We start from the raw sequence: 22,199 nt of genomic DNA, 5'->3' as shown, positions 1-22,199 counted from the left end.
CTCACCTACGTCCTTCATCAGCACTTAACTCTTTCCCATTCAAACCTTCTCCTTTTCGCTCTACTCCCTCCCTTACCCTTAACTCCCTCAAACCCCTGACGCAATCTTGAGTTTATGCCACTGAGCTCTACAGTACAGGTCAGTGGTTTCTTCATATTACCTCCAGACATTATATCCTATGCGGAGACAGAGAAGGTTAGTTTATTTCCTAAAAAACACTATCGACCACCTATGACATCAAACATACCCACGTATGTGAAAAAATATGGCTAAAAAGTAAAAAAGTGAATAGGGGTGAAAAAAAGAGTCCGTAATGTTGATGTTTTCCTGGAAAACTGCTTTTTATGCTGAGGGCTGGGCAGGCTGAGTATAGCGCACCCATTTCAATGGGAATGCCTATCACTCTCTCAGAATCTTAAGTTTCTTGCGGGAGTGCCATGAACACCCATTATTGGTGTCTGAGGGTGACAAGCACAAGGGCGCTCACCACCGAACAGGGAAGAGTTGAAAGCTATATCCCAAATTTCAAACACCTCCACCCACCAAAATTAGGTAATTTAAACATTCTGAAAAAAGTGGAAGCTTCAACTGAAAAATAATTTGTGTTAATAATCAGCGATACTATCATTCGGAAGTCATATTTTTGTTCTCGTCAGTGACTTTGTAATGCAGACATAGCCCGAGGAGTTTGCGATCGGGAGGTGGGTAACCTTAGTTGTGACCAACTTACCGCATATTTGATCAACTCACCTGTTATTTGACCAACCCGCCACTAATTTGACCAACTCGAACATATTTGACCAACAAATTAGATACAGCACTTCTCCTACTATTTTAAAAACAAAAAATAGCCCTAGGATTTTATTACATATATATATATATAATCCGGACCTCCTTTCCCACCCAAGGGCATATATATGTACACACACACACACACACACACACACACACACACCATAAAAGCACCCTCATAACTGTGAATATTCATTGGACTTCACAATATACCCTACTCCATTTGTTGGAAAAGCAGCCTGTCTTGTTTTATGACCAACTGTGTGAACGTTTGACCAACTCTGAGCCAAAAATTGAGGGGTGACTCGACCCCCCCTCCCCTCCCTGTCGGGCCATCCCTGCTTGTATCCACCAGAACTTGGGCCCAAGCCTGAATTATCGTTGACAAAGAAATAGACACCATGTAAATTATTTTTTAGTCTGATTAAACTAACTGACCCAGTCATGACACTTGGAGTTATATATGACCTGACCAATAGCTCCCCCCCCCCACCTCGCCACCGTTCCTTGGGTGAAGGGAGTCCAGGCCAAGGCTTCTTGATTAATATGGTACTTGACTATTCTCCTGACGGGAGGGAAACTAGGGCATTTTTTATTTTGTCATCTAAATATGCTGTATGTATAAAAAAGAAAAACTTTAGTAAAGAAAATATTTTGTTCTCTCGGACACCTCTCCTTTTATGTAAAAAAAAAAAAAAAAAAGTCTCTGCTTTCGATTTTTGACCAACTCAGTAATTTTTTTTTTACCAACTTAGAAACAAATATTGTGGGGAGGTGACCCCCCTACCCCCCCTGGTCGGGCCATCCCTGTTGTAATGGTTTGGCTACATCCCATCCTCTCCTTTTCTCTTTGTAAAATCAGCGTTACAACTTCTTTATTACGGCTCCAGAGTAAGGCAGTTCTCTACTGCCCACTTTCAGTAGAATTTGAAAATAAGGTAGCTTTATTGCAATTTATTTCGTAGAACAAAAATGTATATGATTTCGGTGTTAAGCTTTGAAATTATTGTAAAATACGCCAGTATACTCGGTTTCATTTTCATCGTCAGATCATTTAAATGCAACCATATGTATTATTGGTGGATGGATTATTGATTATTTTCTTGTACTAAAGCGTTGTTTTTTGTACGGAGTGTTCAAGAAATCTTCTAAGACTGCATGACACGCAGTCTTAATACCGATTAAAAGTAACTAACGAAAAAGCCTTCAAAGCTTCCAGTCACCACTCTTCACTACTCCTTGCTAGACTAACCCATCTTTCCTCCCTGAAGTACGCCACACTTCTACTCCTCACTACCTCTTTCTTTCTCGCCCTTCTGTAGATTCTTCCATGACCTTTTCTTCTGTGCATTTTGTTAATCAGTCCTTCAATTACAGTGGCCTTGCTGACAACAACCGGTACATGCGAACTGACCTGCAATGCACAGGAATGCGGCTCTGTAGACAACAACCTCATCTCTGTGTACAAGACCGGAGGAGGCAGCGCCAACTTCACCATGACCGCTAGCAACACTGTGAGTTAAGAATAATGTATGTGGGAGTGATAGCAGAGGGAGATGATGGTTAAGAGAGAGAGAGAGAGAGAGAGAGAGAGAGAGAGAGAGAGTGGCTACATGTACAAGAAAAGCAAGTGGGTGATGAGAAAAAAATGTATATTTAAAGATGAGTATTCCTTCTACTTCTCCCCCATTCCTCTTTACCTATGTAATTCCTGCTTTGCTTTCCATGCCTTCCCTGCCTCATTGCCTACCCTACATTCCCTGCCTGTCTTACCTTCCCTGCCTCGCTGCCTGTCCTGCCTTCCCTGCCTCACTGCCTTTCTTACCTTCCCTGCCTTACTGCCCATCTTACCTTCCCTGCCTCACTGCCTTTCTTACCTTCCCTGCGTTACTGCCCGTCTCACCTTCCCTGCCTCACTGTCTGTCCTGCCGTCCATGCCTATCTTGCCTTCCAAACATTCTCTCCATCACTACCAATGTTGTCTTTGTTATACCCCGTGCCCCTTATCCTACCATACGTTACCATACGTTTGGCACTCAACAGGCAGGGACCATCGTTCTTGACATTACCTCTGAGTCCCTCCAAGCATCCTACCTGGTGGACTACGGTTACGGGGCGCCAAATTCCTACTATGCTGATCAAGACCCCGCTTCAGCCACCACCTCCATCGCCGCGGACGCGTATCTGGTGCCCGGAACGTACTTTGTGTCAGGTGAGTGTCAAATGATGCAGAGGAATGTCCAGTGCAGTAACTTTCAGCTTTTGTTTCTGCTGTCCACCCCAAGGGAAAATGCTGGAAGTGTTGGCCGCCGTAATTGGTCACCATTTTTTTCCTGGAATAATATTAAAAACAAAACAAAACAATAGTAGGTGAAGTAAAGTGGAGCTACCTGGGGCCCGCCGACAGGTGTACAGAGTTCAAATCTTTACCAATCATCATGCTTTTACTGTACTCAGCCAGGTATTATACACTGTAGTATCATTATATTATCACGAAGTATAAACACATAATCGGAGTTCCAGGAAAAAAATCTTCATTGTAAACCTAAAATGGTTGCAGCCGTAGGGCTCGTTGACACGCCAAGAACGACGTGTAGATTAGGCATATACTGTAGTATATATATATATATATATATATGTATATATATATATATATATATATATATATATATATATATATATATATATATATAAATAATGTATGTATGTATGTTGTGGTAGGTGGTGGCGACCATCATCCACTCACTTGATGTAGTGCTGCCTACTTCTTCCTTAGCCTTTATCATTCTTTTTCTGTGCCTGCCATCCTCTCTTCCTATTTCTCCCATCTTTCCTGTCACTTCTTATTGCTTTTCTTTCCTTTACAAGTGGCTTTACATTGAGTGACAAGCCAAATTGTTTCCTGTAAGCCAAGAAACCATTTGCAGCGCTGGGTGGTAACCATATAACCATACGTGCTCCCTACGTGTCAACAAGTGGGTTGGTGGAGGGTTAGTGCCCCTCCCCGTAAAACAAATAACTCTAAGTCAAATGGCCACCCCTTACGGGATTATGGCGTCTGGCAACAGATAGATGTATGTATGTATGTATGTATGTATGCATGTATGTAAGTATTTATATAGATAGATAGATAGATAGATAGGTAGTGACAAGTAATCCATCAACATTTTGTGTATGTATATTCAGTTATTTTTTTCTTTCCTTTTTTTTTCATCCTTATTCTCATCATCCTATTTTTCCACAAAAAGTTGGGTTCAGTGGGATCTACAAACAGAGAAGAAAAACAATAAGAGTATGAGAGCCTTCAACAATGTGTTCAGTGAAATTTACCACAGTCTCTCACTCATCAAACAATGGCAAAAGGCCCCATGCATATTTCTCTTTCTTTTTGAGGTGCTCCACAAAAATCAAGGGATATAGCTATTCTTTTGTTTTTCAAGTAAAAATAGAGTGAAAATTTTGCCATGTGCATTCGATACATATTTCAAACATGTTTCTGTCGGTTGTCATTTCTTTTGTTTCCTCAACTTCCATCCTTTTCTTCTCACACATTTAATTATCTCTAGCTATCTTTCTCTTGGCCTTCCATGTCACCTTCCACCCTCAAATACAGTTATATACACTGTCCGCATATTGTTCTTATTTGTTCTTTTTTTTCCATAATCACACCTATCATGTATGTACACTATCTTCTACACTCTAATGAACTCTACAGTATGGCACATCTCTTTTGTTTCTTAATCTTTCCAACTCGTTCAGCCATTATATTCTTTAATCGTCCTGTTTACACTGCTTTCACTCTTGACATTCTAGGCTTTTGACATCAGAGTCTCACACCTATCCGTTAATGTTGGCAATGCACTGGATAACTTGATACCGTTCTTTTGCAGCCTTCGCACTCAGTTCTCTGTTTAACATAAGTCCTTCAAGTACTGGCCTCTTTTTCTCGTTATGCCACCCCTTTCTCAACTTCTTTTACATATCTGCATCATTCATATCATTGCACTGAGACACCTAAACTGATCCACCAATTCAGGTCCCATCATTTATCATGACAACATTCTGCACGTCACCTTTTCTCTCAGCAACCATGATATTACTCTTTTTCACATAACACCCGGAATCGTCACTTATACAGACGTTCGCAAAGCACTAAATAGACCCACAAAGATTCTTTCACTGTCACAAGCAACACAACACCATTCATAAACATCTGATCCGAATGAATTTTACCTTAAAAAAATAAAAATTTAAATTATAGTTCTTTCACATTAATGTGGCCCAGATTTTCCTCCTTTTTAGGTTATTTCCTGTAGCTCAGTGGTAGAATAAGACGATACTACTGTTCTGCTTTCACCCTACAGCACTTCGTGACTAACATCTTATTCTTGTTTGAATCCCTTGGTACAGCTCAGTATTAAAGATGGAGGGATGGTAATTTCAGGCCAGGTGAGAGTGAACAGAGTATAGTATCTTTGCATTTGCCTATGCTTATCTGGCTACTGTAAAAATAGCTTTTTATCAGCAAATTGTTAAGAACTTATAATGTTAATCCTTTCCTTGGTCCTGTCACACGCAGGTATTTCATTCTGACTAATGTCTGTTGAGTTTTTTCCTTAATGGGACACCCACAGTAACTACACATAGAAGATGGTAGAAAACATTGCATAAGATGAGCAACTTTCTCTTTGTCTGATGTGTCTTTCTTTCAGAGGTAAGCATAATTTAGAAAGGGTCAGTAGTTCGTCCGAGTCACGCAGACATTACGTTTAATCAAATTACGTTTAGTTTAGATCGATACAAATAATGCAGAGTGTGAACAGGAGCCACGCTAAGTTACTAATTCGCAACATGTATTTATTTTTGCAGTGATGGGCATGATTGAGGGGACATCACTGAGCCACACCGAGATTACTAACCTCACGCAGAAGGGCATTCCTGCAATTGATTTGGTCCACTGTCCTGCTGTGAGTACTGGCCTGTTTTGATTAGGTGGGCTATGCAAGAGTATGAACGTGGTCGTGACTATTGGTATTTACATTAATACATATAGAACTCTGTGATGCTGAGGAGCTGATACACGTAGTTTTCTCTGTTTGTAAAGTATTAAAAAGGTGAGAGAGAGAGAGAGAGAGAGAGAGAGAGAGAGAGAGAGAGAGAGAGAGAGAGAGAGAGAGAGAGAGTGACTTGTTGTGATATTGATGACCTCTGACTCCCTTTCTCTGTATGTGCTGCCCAACGCTGCCTCTTGTGATGGGTGGCCGCAGCAACAGGATCTTCAGACATTTCTAGCTCTGCACAGTAATAATACCTTGTCCTATGACGCACCATCCAGGGGCGCCCCCAGGTGGACGCACCGGACTCACATGCGTCCACTGTGTGGCCCCCAGGCAAGAAAGGGCCTCCTGGGGCACTGTTAGGGAAATCTCCTCAACCTTACTTAAGAAAACCTCATATTGAACAACTATAAATAGTATAATATAATCAGCTATATTACCTAAACATATACTCAATCATCATTAAAAGAATTTAATGACTTTATTAATATATAAGTAATGAAAGAACACACAATGTAATAGAGTATTTCTTAGAAAATTAAATAGCTACCCTTGTCCTTACGTTCGGGATGGTTTTCTTTAGTTACCATAATCTTCTTTTATACGAAGTCGAATGCTGTAGCTCGGTAGCTCTTTGGTATTTTGGATAATTGGTCACCCGAATGATTATTTGATAAAACATTGGTTTTATTACTGATTAATTTCCTATATAAGAGACTCGCAAGACAATCTTCTATTATTAGTATTATAATTTTATGCCTTTCGAATGCTAGAGAACGATCATTGTTACCTGAACCTGAATCGGAGAAGAAGCGAATAAGGGGGTAATTTATTTCTTTGTTTTACAACATTTTATATATCTCTTAGGAATTCGTTTTTGCATTTTTATGCCTGCAGCCTCCATAAGAATCCATAGTTACATTTCAAGGTACTGGGGCATTGCAGCAGCCGTCTTTGGCCAAGGGAGGCATTGCATAAAAACCTAAGCCTGGATAGTCCTAGCCTGTTACTACAGGTAGGGAAACAAAGTTACAAAACATAGTGAAATACCACAGTAGTAGAGGATATGAATAGTCTTTGAACATTGGGGATAACTGCCATTTCGGATTTTCGGTGCTACACTCAACAGTCTTAATACTTATGCTTATTATGATCTAGACTGCCAAAGCCTATAATTATGTGTTCTTGGCATTAGAAGAAATTGTATTTTTGAATGACGACACCTGCATAAATTTTTACCTAGAGAAAGATTTATGTCATACTTTGCTTTTTATATCATAGCTTATAGTTCATTATTCATTGTTAGGTTAAATATGCTGTCTAATTTGTCAGAATTTTCTAAAATAGTAATTCAGTTTTCTGACTGACAGAATCCTTCCGACTCCCACATAATTTTTAATAATGTAAATATTCCCACTTCCTCCAGTACTGACATTCTCGGTGTGATACTAAATACAAACCTAAGCTGGACACCGTATGTTAGATCCATTGCCAAAGAAGCCTCTAAAAAACTGGGACTCCTATACAGAGTCTGAGAATTTTTCACTGACGAGCAGTTGCCCATAACTTATAAATGTCACCTGCGTTCTCAGATGGACGATAGAATACTGTTGGTCAAACTTTACACGTATACCTCATTCAATTTTCGACTTTTCGTTAACATTTCCTAGTAGATTCAGTCATTTTAAGAATCTTTTCTTCTGTGACATTTCTCTCGGAAATTGATATTAAACGAGAAAAAGAAAACACTCAGGTTGGATGCTTGTTATCACATGAAACGTCCTATTTTTATAGCTAAAGGAAATTAACCTAACCCATCAAAATTACCTAACCTAACCTAACCTAACCTAACATCTGTGGAATGGATGTGGAGTAGTTGCATTGACACACTGTTTGTATATTGTCCTTTTTAATGAAACGAGTGACGTGTTTTTCATAATAGAGTTTTGTTTACCAAATGCATTCTGTCCCATGCTTATACTTAAGCTTTCTATAGTATAATATCTGTTATCTTTATAACTTGGCCTAATGTAAGTAAAGTATAGAAACCTTGAGTACAGTTACTCAAAAACAGCTTATTTTATTATTTAGCTTCATGGATAATGTAAATTTCAGATATAATACATGTATCTGCAAAGTAAACTTTTATTTTAACTTAAATTTACCTCTGTAGAAAGCTTAAAAATGCACTTTAATTTGATAAAAAAAATGAAAAAAAATGAAGAGGCTCAACACCACTCAATCCTGAAATCTAGGCCCCCTTACAACATGTGCGTCCATCACAAATACTTAGGTGGGCGCCCCCACACCATTCTCCCTCATATACTCCCCTACCTTATCTCTGTTCTGGTCTTCTTTTCTGCGCTTGGCGCCACGTGAAGGTACAGTGCTAGGTTTTTCCTCTCTGATGGGGGGATAAAAACAGAAATGTAATGGGACAAATTAACCTCAAAGTGGTTCTGTCATCTGCATCCTCTGTCAAGGTGTCCTAAAGTTTGTTCTGTTAACTTGGGGGAGATTTTATTCCTTTTGCAGCCTATTTTCCCTAGTTCACTGGCAGCATAAGACACTAATACGGTTGTGAAACTTTTCCATAGCACCTCTTCATGACTAGCACCATACTCTACTGTTTATCTCCATTACAACTTGACATTCAAAATATGGAGATGTGTTTTAGGTCAAGTTAATGTGGACAGAGTAGATGAGGGGACAGACTACTCAGGATGATGATGATGATGATGATGATGATGAATGTATTCTGTGTGTTGTCATAGGAAAGATTTATTGCCATTGTTCTGATTGTCTTTCTCTTAGGGTATTTCCTGTTACCTAAAATTCTAAATCATCAGCCTGTTTCTTTTGCATAATAACTCTCAATCTCTCTCTGTCTATGATAATCCATTTTCCTTTTCGCACCAACCACCTCTCTTCCGTTTCTTCATCTCCAGGTGTGGGAACCCGATTTAGAGTACTTCTGCAACGTCTCTATCACCCCAGAGGATGAATTAGACTCCTTCACAGCTACCTTCGACGGCGCATCCTCCAGTTTTGTCATTAAGGGCATTGGTGAGCAGGGATTTGCATTTTTTTTATCATCCAAAATCACCTAAAGTTGTTTGCGCATTTGCTTCAGGATTTTAGTGTGAAGTAGGCCTGGTGCTGTTGTGTTGTTAGCTACTTGTGGTCTGTGCCTAATGAGAAAGAGCTTTAATGATTTTTTTTTTTTTTTTTAAATATCAGTGCTTTATTATTTTCCAGCAATTAAGATTAATTCCTTTCGTCTCAGGGATATTTCCTACGCTGAATAAAATTGTCTGTCACAAGTAGGAAAGAAATGTTAAGAAGTCACCATACTGAAGGGATTGCTGGATATGGCCTTAAATCCTGATGTTTGAGAGTTTTCTACCAAGCTGGAAAAAATTGTCTGGTGGCAGCAACACTGAAATTTTCAAGACAGTGAAGACAGTGTTACCGAAGGGATTACATGTATACACTATACAATTGTATTGTTTCAGAAGCTAAAGTGTCCTTGTGCCTAATGCATGCTGGTCATGGGTGGTCTTTCAGTATACAGTACGGGTAAACAAACAAGTGAACCCAACTTGTAGAGGAAGAGTGCCAGTAACGTGAAGAACAGACGGGTAGACTGGAAGGCTGGGGAGGCAGCAAGTATTACACTGTTTCTGCCAGCAAATAGAGGGTTTTATTAAAAAACCTACCACTTTCTGCTGACCTTGGTCAGGGTGTCATGCTTAAACAGCAAATGATGTGTGATTCCTGAAGGAGGGTCACGAAGCTGGTGCGAAATGGAGAGGAGGTTATCTCTGAAGCAAGGTACTGGGAAAGGACATTCCCACCCCTGACGGGATAGGAGGCGTCTGGCATGGGCGTAGATCCCAGTGGGTGGGTGGGGAGATAAATTCCCCCCTACAACTGGGCAAGGGGAGGATATCCTATATATGGTAACCATCCCCTTCCCTACAATTCAAGTAATCCAGAATAAATGCAGAGTTAATCCTACATTTCCCCTGAAAATACAGTCTTTGCCCTGAAAATGCAGTTACTAAAAGAAAAAAAAAAAAAAAGGAAAACTAAAGCTGCAGAATCTATAAAATAGCGTGTCAGTGATAAGATGTAGTAAACCACTCTTTTAAAAGAAGCATCAGTGTGATGCTGCAGTGATTCTGCATCTGATTATGAATGAGGAACAGTTCCCCCTCTTTTTTTTTTTTTTTTCCTCATGCTACCCATTTTGTCATTATCCCCACTTTGATGAAGTTGTGTACCCTGTGCAGGCAGTCGTATCAGTTCGCTTCCCTCAGCGTTGGCCGAATACATTTAAATACTGTTTAGTCTCAAAAGTTATCCCCTTCCCACAACAATCAGAATAAATCTATGCCACTGAAGACTCCGGGAGTATATCTATCTGTCTATTGCTAGACGACTTAATCCCGTACGGGGTTGCCACAAACAAATCGCCTCCACGTCGCCCTGTCCCCCGCCATTTCACTGCCCTGCTCCCAACTCACACCCCCATCTCTCATATACCTCTCCACTCCATCCCTCCATCTCATCCTCGGCCTCCCCCTCCCTCTCCCCCCCTCCACCTCACCCACATACACTCTCCTCGTCAGTCTCTCACCCTCCATCCTCTCCACATGGCCAAACCACCTCAGTGTGTTCCTCCTAACGCTTCCCATCACATCCACATCCACACCACAATGCTCCTTCATATCCTTATTTGTCAGCCTGTCTCTCCATGTGACTCCACAGGCTCCTCTCAAATAAATCATTTCCACTGCTCTCACTCTTGACTTGTGTCCTTCCAACAACGTCCAAGCTTCACTTCCATACGTTAGAGTTGGTATCACAACACTGTCATGTAGTAACTTTTTCACTTCCATGCTCACTTCCCTGCTTCTTATCACTGCCTTCAAGGAACCAGCAACCTTTCTTCCTTGTTGTACCCTTACAAGCACTTCACCCTCCAGACTTCCATCCTTACTCATCACACTACCCAAGTACTTAAACGTACTCACATTTTCCATTTCCTCACCATCCAACCTCACTGTACATTCACTGACTTCACCTCTCTCAAAGACCATCACTTTACTCTTCCCTACATTCACCTATAGATTTCGTTTCTAACACACTCTCCCAAACTCATCCACCAAGCCTTGCAGCTCCCCTTCGTCTTCACTTAATAACACAGTATCATCTGGAAACAACAGTACAGGGAGTTTCCAAACACTACCCTCTCTCACTAGGGCCACTCCAACATCCACTGCCCTACCTTGTATCTCTTTTATTACCCCATCCGTGTACAGATTGAACAACCATGGAGACATGACACATTCCTGTTTCAACCCAACCTTCAAAGAGAAAAATTCACTCAGTTCACCATCTTAGCACCATCATACATACTCTTCATAGCATTCAGCAACTTCCTATCTACTCCATATATTCTTAATACTTTCCACAATCCTTGTCTATCCACCCTGTCATATGCTTTCTTCAAATCTATGAAGGCCGCATACAACTTCTTTCCCTTCTTTAGAAACTTTTCCACTTAAGATCTAAGAATGAATATCTGATCTACACAACCTCTTCCCTTCCTAAAGCCTCCTTGTTCTTCTCCAACTAATTCCTCTGTTATTTCCCTAACTCTGTCAATAAGTATCCTATCATACACTTTTCCTATTACACTAAGAAGACAAATGCCCCTGTGATTACCACACACTTCTTTTTCCCCTTTTCCCTTGTACAAGGGAATAATTATACCTGACTTCCAATCCTCCGGGACTCTACCTTCCTCCCAGGCCAATCTGCACATCTTCCACATCCATTCTACTACTGTCTCTCCCCCATGCTTCAGCATTTCACCACACACTCCATCAATTCCTGGGGCTTTCCCTGATTTAACTTTCTTCATTGCTTCCACAACTTCTATCCTACTGATTTCTTCCTGTCTTCTCACCTCCCTCCTTCTCCCAGCCATTCCCCAGCCACTTATACTCGCATTACTTCCATCCTCTATGTTCAACAATTCCTTAAAGCGTACTCTCCATCTGCTCACTTTTTCTCCCTTCTCCACTAGTAAACTACCATTTTTATCTTTCACTCCCCTGCTAACTTCACTGCCACCCTGCCTTCTCTCTTCACCTCTCTCCAGAACATTTTCTTACAGTCCCTCCACTTTACACTCAAATTCCTTCCAAATTTCTCTTCCACTCTCTTCTTACTCTCTCTTACTATTCTTTTCACCTCTCTCTTTCTTTCTACATATAACTCTCTCTTCCGCCTATCAACTTCCTGCACGCCCCTATTTCTCATCCACTCATTGTTTGCTTTCTTCTTTTGTGCCACAGCCTGTCTCACTTCTTCATTCCACCATGCTGTTCCTTGCACCCCCCCTTCCATCTTCTCTTCACTGCACACATCACATCACATGCTGCACATATTTCTTTTGTGAATATCTTGCACACACTTTCCACGCCCCCCATCTGCTCCAATTCATATTTACTCAGTCTTTCCTCCACTTCTCTCTTATATTCTGCCTTTTTCTCATCCTCTTGTAACCTTTCCACTCTCCATGCAACTACTCCTTCCTCCCGTCCTTCCCTTCTTCTATTTCTCCATCATACTTGGATCTTGATTCTGGCCACCACTAAGTAGTGGTCAGACTCTGGGAGTCGCTAGCTGCAAAAGTATGAGGTCATTTGCAAAATAAAGCAGATGACAGGAGTTCCATGACACTAGAGACATCAGTAGATCAGTGGGCATGCAAGAAGTTTTTTGAAACTGGCAAGCAGTGCAATGAGTAATGATGTATCTTAGAATGGCAATATGGGCATCAAACAGTATAATTCTAGGCATACCAGGTGAGGTCACGTTGGAGAGTTTTAGCCAGAAGGTTGACCACAAAACTGCCAAAGAGTACAGGTATTTCAGTTTTTAAATCAGACAAACATTGATAATAAGCAAACACATAACAGTGGCCCAGGAGCTGCAAAGAACCGAATCTAGCCAACTAGTACTTTGAAAAAATAATAAATACGAATCATGTATAAAAACAATGCTAAAGGTGACTGAATCTAGACTGACATGCAGTTGTCTAAAAAAAAAAAATAGAAAAGCAGCAGGGAATGTTAAAAGAATGTTGTGAAATGAATGTGATAAAACCTTATGTAATAACCGAACTGAAACTTAACCAATTAATCACTGGTCTGACTAAGATTCAATCTCAGGCCCTCGCAGTCCGAATGCGCGCACGTTACCACTGAGCCAGACAGAGGATCCCCACTTTGCCTTTGGGCAACGCGGGCATTTATAGACCCTATTACACCTCTCTTTTCTCCCTTTGATCAGTTTGGTGAGTTTCGAACACACGGTAGCATAGCATCGGAGGCCACCACTGGGGACGCTGTGGACCATTCCAAACAGCTCATCCCTGGAGTGTAAGAGCTAGAATGCTGTCAGCTAACCATCAACATCATTGCCCTCCAAGCCTTGCCTCACATCCCACACTGCTGCCAACCAATATAATAACTGGAATGAAACATAAATTAATTATTGGTCTGACCAAGATTCGATCTCTAGCCCTCGCGTTCCACGCACACGCACGTTACCACTGAACCATACAGAGGATCCCTGCTTTGCCTTTGGGCAACGCAGGCATTTACGGACTCCATTACACCTCTTTTTTTCTCCCTTTGGTGATTAATTTGGTGCGTTTTGAACACATGGTAGTGTAGCATCGGAGGCCACCATTCGGGACACTGCAGACCACGCCAGACAGCTCATCCCTGGGATGTAAGGACAAGGACATAGTCAGCCAACCAACAACATCATTGCCCTCCAAGCTTAGGCTCACATCCCACACCACTGCCATCCAGTGCAATAACCGAACTGAAACTTAACATTAGTCACTTGTCTGACCGAGATTCAATTTCAGACCCTCACGCCTCACATGCGCGCACGTTACCATTGAACCAAACAGAGGATCCCCCACTTTGCTTTCAGGTAATGCGGGCATTTATGGACCCCATTACACTTATTCAAAAATTGGGTTGTACGTAAATGAATAAATGTGTGTATACGCTGCTGCCACATAAATGCAGTGATATGCTTGAGTTAACAGTGTGTTGTACAAGTGTAACAGTTCATCAAGGACTAATGTAAGTGATGAACAATAAGCAGCTTGTCTCAACTATGTGGAGTTAAAGGCTTTTCGTCTAATTAACTCTTCTCCTCTTACTGGCTCCCTTCAACTTTTACCTCTTTGCTGCGCTGTTGCATCTTTATCTCTTTTCTGTTGTAACTTCAGTGGCCACTGCTCCATTGAACTGTCTGCTGCTTGCTTCCCTCCACTACTATGGTGGGCGTGTAGCAACCGTCTAGCAGCAAACACTTATCCCTTTTCTGTCCAACTCTCTGATGCAAGAATTAACTATTACTCCCAGCCCTTCATGTATGCAACAGGTCAACTCTGGAACTGTCTTTCTTTCTTTGTATATCCTACTGCCTATGACCTACATGCAGTCTTTTAAACACAGTGTTTCCAAGTATCTCGAAATGAACAGATCTTGAATTTGGATCTCTTTTATCTTGTTTTTATTTTTTCTCGAGGGGAACAATTTGTGGGCTTCTAGCCTCTGGTTCTTTCATCCTTGCATAAAAAAGGAAGCAAAAATGAAGTAAAATATCTGTATGGATCTCTCTGCAACGCACAGAGATACTGACACTCTAGAAGACAGAAAAAATCTAAAGAATGTATTAGGAGAGACCCAAAGACCACTAGCAATGGTGGCCGTTGTGGAGAAATTGTTTAGGAAAACAATCGAGGATGCCATTATTCAAACTCTGAGGTCCTTGGTTATGGCAGAGGGCTCCGCGGATTATACAGTCAAGCACAAGTGGAAGAAATGGGCCATGGTACAAGGTGCTTTACTGACCAGACCCGAAGGAGTTTAGAGGTCATAGTGAACGACATCCATCTGGAACAAGGGGGCAAGAATGACCCATGGTTTTGATCTCTGAGTTCCTGTCTTTCTCATATGAAATTCCAGAAGTGCATCAATCATAATTTTTGAAAAAATCAAAGGAAATTGGGTGGAGATTGGGAATCGCATTCCTTGACGTACATCCAAGGCCCTCGCTCCAGATATGAGTGCCATGGAGAAAAAAAGACTTACAAGAATGGCGTATGTGGGGGAACAGAAGGGATTGTGTAGTGCATAGGGCCCAAGGAATCCAAACGTCTCTCCAGAGGCCACTACCATGATAGTGAAGCAGTAGAGCTCAAGAAGAGGATGTCTGAGAGCATACTTGGATGCAAAACCAAAACCTAGCTGAAGGCATGTATGAAGCTGATCTCCACTGGATGGTCTGAGATGACTCCGGAGAAAATTTTCAGGAGCATTGGGAAGGCTCATAAGACTTTAACAAGACTTGTACTGCAAAAGATAAGTGTAGATTGTACAAAAAGGGATCTGTGACCCTATGACCAATGAATACAAGTTGATTTCCAGAGAAACAGAATTTGTAGGGTCAAGGAGACCTTCAAGAGCCCAAAGCAGGATGGAGGGTTAGAAAACCGTGACATGGGGACCAGTGCCCCAAGTATATGAGGGCAGTAGTGGTCTACCTAAGAAAACTCCAATCCTGGAACTGGCTTTGGCTAGGAGCTATCCTCACTATGGTGGGAATGGGTAGACTGGGTTCCAGGAACCCCAGACCACCTTAGGTCCCCCATTTTTCGAGGTTAATGTATCATAAAAAAATTGTCAAACGATTCGGATGAATTTTTGTTATAGGAGAACCATTGTTGTGTGGGTAATGTGGTTGAGAAAGCCCAAACATTTTTCCAGCATCCCAATTTTGTATGATGGTGACGTTTATACAAAGTTATGGCTCGTGTCGAACTAGGTTTGTATTTTTGAGATAAAATTAACATGGTCGTCTGTAAATATATGTTTCCTACACGTCATGACTTCAGGTGACGACTGTTACTGACGACACGAAACTGCGATATTGCAGGGGCCTTGTGATATATATATATATATATATATATATATATATATATATATATATATATATATATATATATATATATATATATATATATATATATATATATTCATCTGTTTGAGTGTCCCTGTTTGAGTGTCCACTGCAGGACCAGCCTATCCCGACTGAAGTGGAGACGATACAGCCAATGTATCATTACCAAGTGGCTTAGGCTGTCTGGTAGAGATTGTATGTAGGCCTGGGGTAAGAAGTGCTTGTAAGTGTAATTGTAGTGTTGGAGTGGCTTTGGATGTGTGTGTAGTCTGTGAACCAAGTGTAATTGGGCTGCACAAGCTGACTGGGTGCAAGCATACTTTTTAGTAAGCAACATTGGTTCAACCACAGGACCCCTTACTTCCCCCAAAGCAGTAAGTGGCTGGGAGAACACTTCCAAAGTTTCTTACCCTGGCAGGGTGCGAACTCTAGTTCTCCCATGTATGAGAAAACACACTCTACCACTGTACCACAGAGGCTCCATATATATATATATATATATATATATATATATATATATATATATATATATATATATATATAGTAAAACCTAACTACATTGGACTAATTGGGGCCCAAGCCAGTCCGAATAAGCGAAAGTCCGATAAAAGCGACATCAGGACTCCCCCCTGGACTTCCTCCTCGTTTTGTTATGCACAGAGGCTTGCTTGTCATTCATCCATTTATTCTCTCTCTCTCTCTCTCTCTCTCTCTCTCTCTCTCTCTCTCTCTCTCTCAGCACTGGGCACTTCTATTTGACTTCACATATTTTTGTCTTCGTTGTCACCTTCATCTGTTAAAGCTGTCAATGCCCCCCTTTACGCCACTTGCAGGTGAAGGCAAAGTCTTGTAGTAGTTTTCTGACAATATATTAAACACCGTCTTGAATCAATATACAGCAATACCGGACAACATCCGTGTCCATCCCCAGACCCGTACAGACAGCTACTGATCGCCGGCTCTCTCAGGCTAGACCGGCGGTGCCACTACGGAAGTCGTGACTCATTCAAATCCAGTCATAACATAAGTGCGCTTAGACATAACACTGGGCGTTGACGCCCTACTTGGATCCTACTTACAACTACTTACAGCTACTTACATACTATATTTACATACTACAGTATTATAATATTTACAAAAAGGTTACAATTTTCCCCCTCATCAAAAAATGTGTCTCCTGACACAGTGGTGAGACAGTAAATCATAATATGGCAAGAATGCAAGTGGTCTGAGTATACAGTCAACCGGGACTACATGGGAGTATAATAATAAATGAGATATTACTACATACTTCACAAGGCTGGATGTAAGAAGGGATTAATATATTTACAGTACATGGCCATGTTGGAAAAATAGCATAAACATATAGGTTTGGTCAATTTACAAATATATACATGTAATCACAAAATGAGTTTTACTCAGAACTACCATTTTCCAGGTCTTCTGATTGTCGCACTAACCTTGTTGCTACACGGATCTCATGCAACCTTTTGTCCATTCGCTTGAGACAACAATACAGGATACAAACAATTGCAATAAAATCTAGAAAACAAGACAACCGGAGGAAATACAAAGACTGGATGTGACCAGGATCGGTTAAAAGCTGAAGAGAACTGGTTCATAATAAAATCAGACTTGTTTAGATAGGTCAACATACGTAGGTTCTCTGATGTGACAGAAAGATTGTCTGTTGGTAGATGAAAGGTATAAATAACAGGTTTGAAGATGTCATACTTGTGGGAGCGGAGTGCGAAGTGATAATGTGTGGCATGGGCTATTATAGACTCAGACTTTACTGTACAGTAATCAGGGGCCTTATATAAACCAATTGCGGATAGTGAACGGACAGGGGTCCCTGGACAAATAAGACTGACAGGAGTTGAGACACTAAAGAAGAAATAGCGGATGTGATTTAGACGAGCATGGTGTACCTGGCCTTTGGGAGCAGGAACAAAGGTACAGACAGGTTGTACTGAGAAGTTACGGACTAAGGCAGATTCGCAAGGAGCAACGCTGCCAGGAAAAATTGTTAGGAGGTACGCAGCACAAACACGAGAGTTGGGTGTGAGAAGGGCACATCTACCGAGGTCACTTGAGGAGAGGAAGGCAATATAGAGATGATCATGGGAGAGAAGAAAGTACTCTGAAGAGACAGAGGCTTGTACCAGGGAGTTATTGTACCAGAAGGGAAAAGGAATGATGTGAAAGAGATCGAGTATGATGGAAGAACGAAGAGGAATATGAACAATTATATCTTTAGTAAGGAATGTGGCTTCTAGTATTGGGTAGTAGTGTTCCAAAGAGGAAAATGGAATCATAGGAGACAAGCCGAATGTTGAGTGAGCCCATTCCAAAGTAGAACGAAGGTCAGAGAAAGATACTAAATCTACAGTAGGGTCACACGACTATCAACAGTGTTGACTAAAATACGAATTACGCTAGAAACTTGGGAGACAAGAGAGTCCAGAGAAACCTGCAAATTATCAACATGTAATTTAATATACATCAACTCTGAAATAATATTAGTCTTTGCTACTTCACGCTTAAGAATAATCGTAAAATTATTTAAAGTACTAGTAACATCAGGTAAATGGTGACTCATCTGTTGCCGCATAAAATGTTGAACACAACACTTTGTCTTGTGACTCGAGGGCATTGGCTAATTGAATTAAGTCCCTTTTGAAACCAGAAAGTTCACGGTTAGTGGCTGCACCAAATAATCCACTGAAGATTTCTCCTCCAAGGTCAAAAAGTCCACGTTTCACTCGTGAGCGACCCACAGGCGTTTGGTGAGGGAAGGAATCTTGAAGATGGTTGAACTGATAACGAATATAATCTAATTTCCAGCAGATGAGTAGGTAGAGTGGGTACAAAAATGTGTCACTGGGATGTCGATTTTTATTTTCTGACAAGAGTCCCTGCAGGTCGTCTAGCTGACGTGCAAGGTCAGGCAGGACGATGGCCACGGCGGCCAGCTGCTCTAGGTCGTAGCGCTATGAGATGATATCCTTAATGACCATTACCTCGCCTCCTGCGCCAAACAAGGCCCCGGCCCCGGGCCGTACGGCACCATCGTCCTCACCCGATCCAGACCCAACCAGAGTCAGCAGTGTCAGCACGTAGATCCACAGCATCTTTCCTATAAAATGAGGTGATCTTATAGGTGATGTTGATACAGATGGTAACGACAGTGTGAGATGATAACGTTATGCAAGAGACTTAGTGGCAGAACGCAACTTGGCACGATAGTCATTAACAGTAGAGGAAGGCTGAATAGTAGTGTCAGAAGGAAGGTTTAGAGAAGCGGAAGAAGGCTGAGCAGGAGTTTGTTGTGGGGATGTGGTCTCTCTTAGTGGTTCCTCCAAGACTATGCGTTTTGATGCACGTTTGAGATTATCTGCATGCACCCATGTCGTCTCTGCCTTGTGCGGATCTCTTAATTCGAATTTATTACCTTTACGAGATATTACACGGAAGGGACCCAAGAATTTACTGTTTAGTTTTGATTCTCTGTCATGATCTAGGGCAAAAACTAAGTCACCTACTTGGATGGCAACGTCTGTGGCAGCGGCATGTTGGTTACGTACCATCTCCTCATTTGTAAGGGCCAGATTATCCTGAACATATTTATGAATTTTCTGGAAGTTGGATAGGTTTACTCGCACATAGTTATCGTAGTTGTAGATCGGATCAGGTTTGGATTGCGACAGTGAATAAGGTAGTCTTTTGTCAAAGCCATATATGATGAAGAATGGTGTTTCTCCAATTGACTTATTGATGGATGAATTAATTGAAGCAGCTACCTGCGGAATCCACTCATCCCAGGTGGAAGTCTGATCTCCCACTATGTGACGCAGACTCTCCAATATCTTTCTATTCTGGCGCTCTACTAGGCCATTCGAGACTGGATGGTGGGCCACTATATTGCATTTCTTAATTCCGTATCGAAGACAAATTTCTTCCAGAAGTGAATTATTTGAACTCTGACCCGTTATCAGTTAAAACTACTTCTGGTGTTGTGAAAGGGCAAATAACTGAATTAATAAAGGCATGTGCTACTGCGTTAGCAAACTTTTCACGCAATGGAACTAAGATAACAAATCAAGAGAAATGATCGACTACCACTAACAGATAAACGAAGCCAGATTCTGTACAAGGTAGCTTCAGAAGATCAAGAGAGACAGTTTGCCAAGGTTTTGATGGTACTGTGTACTGCAATATGGGGGCAGGTTGACAGGTTGTCAACGCATAAAAATTTAGTCCACTTGGCTCCTCGAGTCTGATAAAAGCGAATTCCGCTATATTGAATCCGTTATATCGAGGTTTTACTGTGTGTGTGTGTGTGTGTGTGTGTGTGTGTGTATATATATATATATATATATATAGACTCCAGCAGGATTGTAAACAGATGCAATGTAGCTGCAGTCATTTCACACAATAAGACACCCAGTGACCCTGTGAGGCCCAATCCCAGGACAGTACCTTACCTGTAGTACAGGCATGATACTATGTTTCTGTGAAGATCCAGGCCTGACTGATACAGCCTTGAACAGCACCACGTGGAGTGTTACAGATCTACAGGCAGTTTTACAATTACAGAAATGCAAAGTCTCATGCTGTGGACCACACCAGCAAACAGCTCCCTCTAACCTGGCATCTCTGATAAGTGGCAGGAAGCAGTTAGACCTTTATAACGTCTTTCCTGTTTGTTTAAACTGCGTTTTTTTTATATAACACAGCACCCTGGCAGTATCTGTGGTATACTGTATTGTTATATGCACATCACCCCAAACGGGATTGAGGCGTCTGGCAATAGATAGATAGATAGACATACTGGTATGCACTTTAATGGTGCAGTGGTAACGTTCCCGCTTGCCAACTGGTGGACGGGAGTTCGCGCCTCGCTCAGGTTGCGAAAAGTTTCACTGACGAAGTGGGTGGTTACTGTCCCCCTTGAGCAAGGGGACGGGTGTGTGCGTGTGTGAAGGTCACAGCCTTGCCCTTAGATCGGACTATATGAGCTCTCAGCTCCCTTCCGGGAGGGTAAAAGCTGACCATCACGACCATCAAGTGATCCTGACCGACCCGGTGAATTACACAGCAGTTATCAGTAATCACAAATCTGGTAATACCTTTTACTGAATTTTTTCATCAGACCAATGAAATATATGTATTTTCTGGGGAATCATATTAGGGTGTTGGTGAGCCCCTGCTAGAGTGTTATGTGGGAGTGAAACGATTGTCAGAGAACTTTCATGCTTCCTAGCCATTAAACATAATTTTTTCAGAACAAAGTTAAACTACAGCAGGTTAAATGGAACACACGTATAACAGTGTTCCGTACTTGTGCTTGTACTATACCTGTGTGTAAAGCGTTAAAACATGTTATAATGATGTATGTGATCTGTATCAGGTTCCGAGATCAGACGACTGGGTCATTTGGTGCCTCGTGATGTGACACTGGAGGTGGGCAGTGGTGCTTCAGGAGATGTTGTGCTGGTTTCTCGTCCAGTCACCCGACCTTCTCAGCTCCTTGCCATTGATGCCTACTTCAAAACTGGAGGCCCATTTACTCTCAGTGTAAGTATTATCTGTTCAGGATGCAAGCTCAAATAACATGTTAACTGTTTCACCATCATCCTTGTAATTACAGTAGCCATGATATTTTGGGAGGGATATTCACACATTTAAAGGACAGTAAGCCCTCAAAATACCAAACCTTCTTTTAACTAATTTTAGTTTTAATGGCCACCTTGAGTGGGCCAAATGTTTTGTTCATTTAACAAATTTTGCTTGGTAAAAGAATGGACGCATGGGAAACACTGACCAGCGTGGCGTCCCCCCCTCCCACACACACTTCTATAATAGGGGTGTGGAAAAGTCTGTGCCAAAAGTTAGTGGGAAAGAGAACTGAAGAAATGACTGATTCAACAAAAGGTGTATGATAGCAAAAAAAGAAAGGGATAAGGGATGGAACAAGTGGAGAAAGAGAGGTAATGATAGAACAGTGGAAGAATACATAAGAACTATAAATGAATGTACAAGAATATGAAGAGAGGAAGCAACTTCGAAAAAGGTATAACTGACAAATGTAAGGATGAACCTAAATTGTTCCACAGGTTTGTTAATAGCAAAGTGAAACAAAAGAAAGGAATCAATAAGCTGAAAGTAGAAGGAAATGTCTATAAAGATGCAGTTATGCAAGCTGAAATAATACAAATGCTTCCAGTCAGTCCTCACAAGAGAAAGTGATTTTGAGGAGGAAGAGGGAATGACTAGAAATGTAAT

At 41.4% G+C, this 22,199-nt stretch overlaps 1 protein-coding gene across 1 annotated transcript in view; it reads left to right on the top strand.

The window, feature by feature from the left end:
• Positions 1-1,236: 1,236 nt before the first annotated feature.
• Positions 1,237-22,199, top strand: part of LOC145392059 (uncharacterized) — a 286,089-nt gene continuing 265,126 nt past the window's right edge. Inside the window, exons 1-6 of the mRNA XM_080266515.1 lie at positions 1,237-1,303; positions 2,170-2,306; positions 2,836-3,004; positions 5,662-5,759; positions 8,798-8,915; positions 21,325-21,491. Of these exons, the coding sequence (XP_080122641.1) occupies positions 1,237-1,303; positions 2,170-2,306; positions 2,836-3,004; positions 5,662-5,759; positions 8,798-8,915; positions 21,325-21,491 (756 nt within the window). The remainder of the gene's footprint in view (positions 1,304-2,169; positions 2,307-2,835; positions 3,005-5,661; positions 5,760-8,797; positions 8,916-21,324; positions 21,492-22,199) is intronic.

Source organism: Coenobita brevimanus, chromosome 21, assembly GCF_032717465.1.
Source record: "Coenobita brevimanus isolate Jiangsu-jjx chromosome 21, ASM3271746v2, whole genome shotgun sequence".
Lineage (NCBI taxonomy): Eukaryota > Metazoa > Arthropoda > Malacostraca > Decapoda > Coenobitidae > Coenobita > Coenobita brevimanus.
The sequence above is the reverse complement of the archived record's forward strand: the minus strand, read 5'-3'. Positions and strand labels throughout refer to the sequence as shown.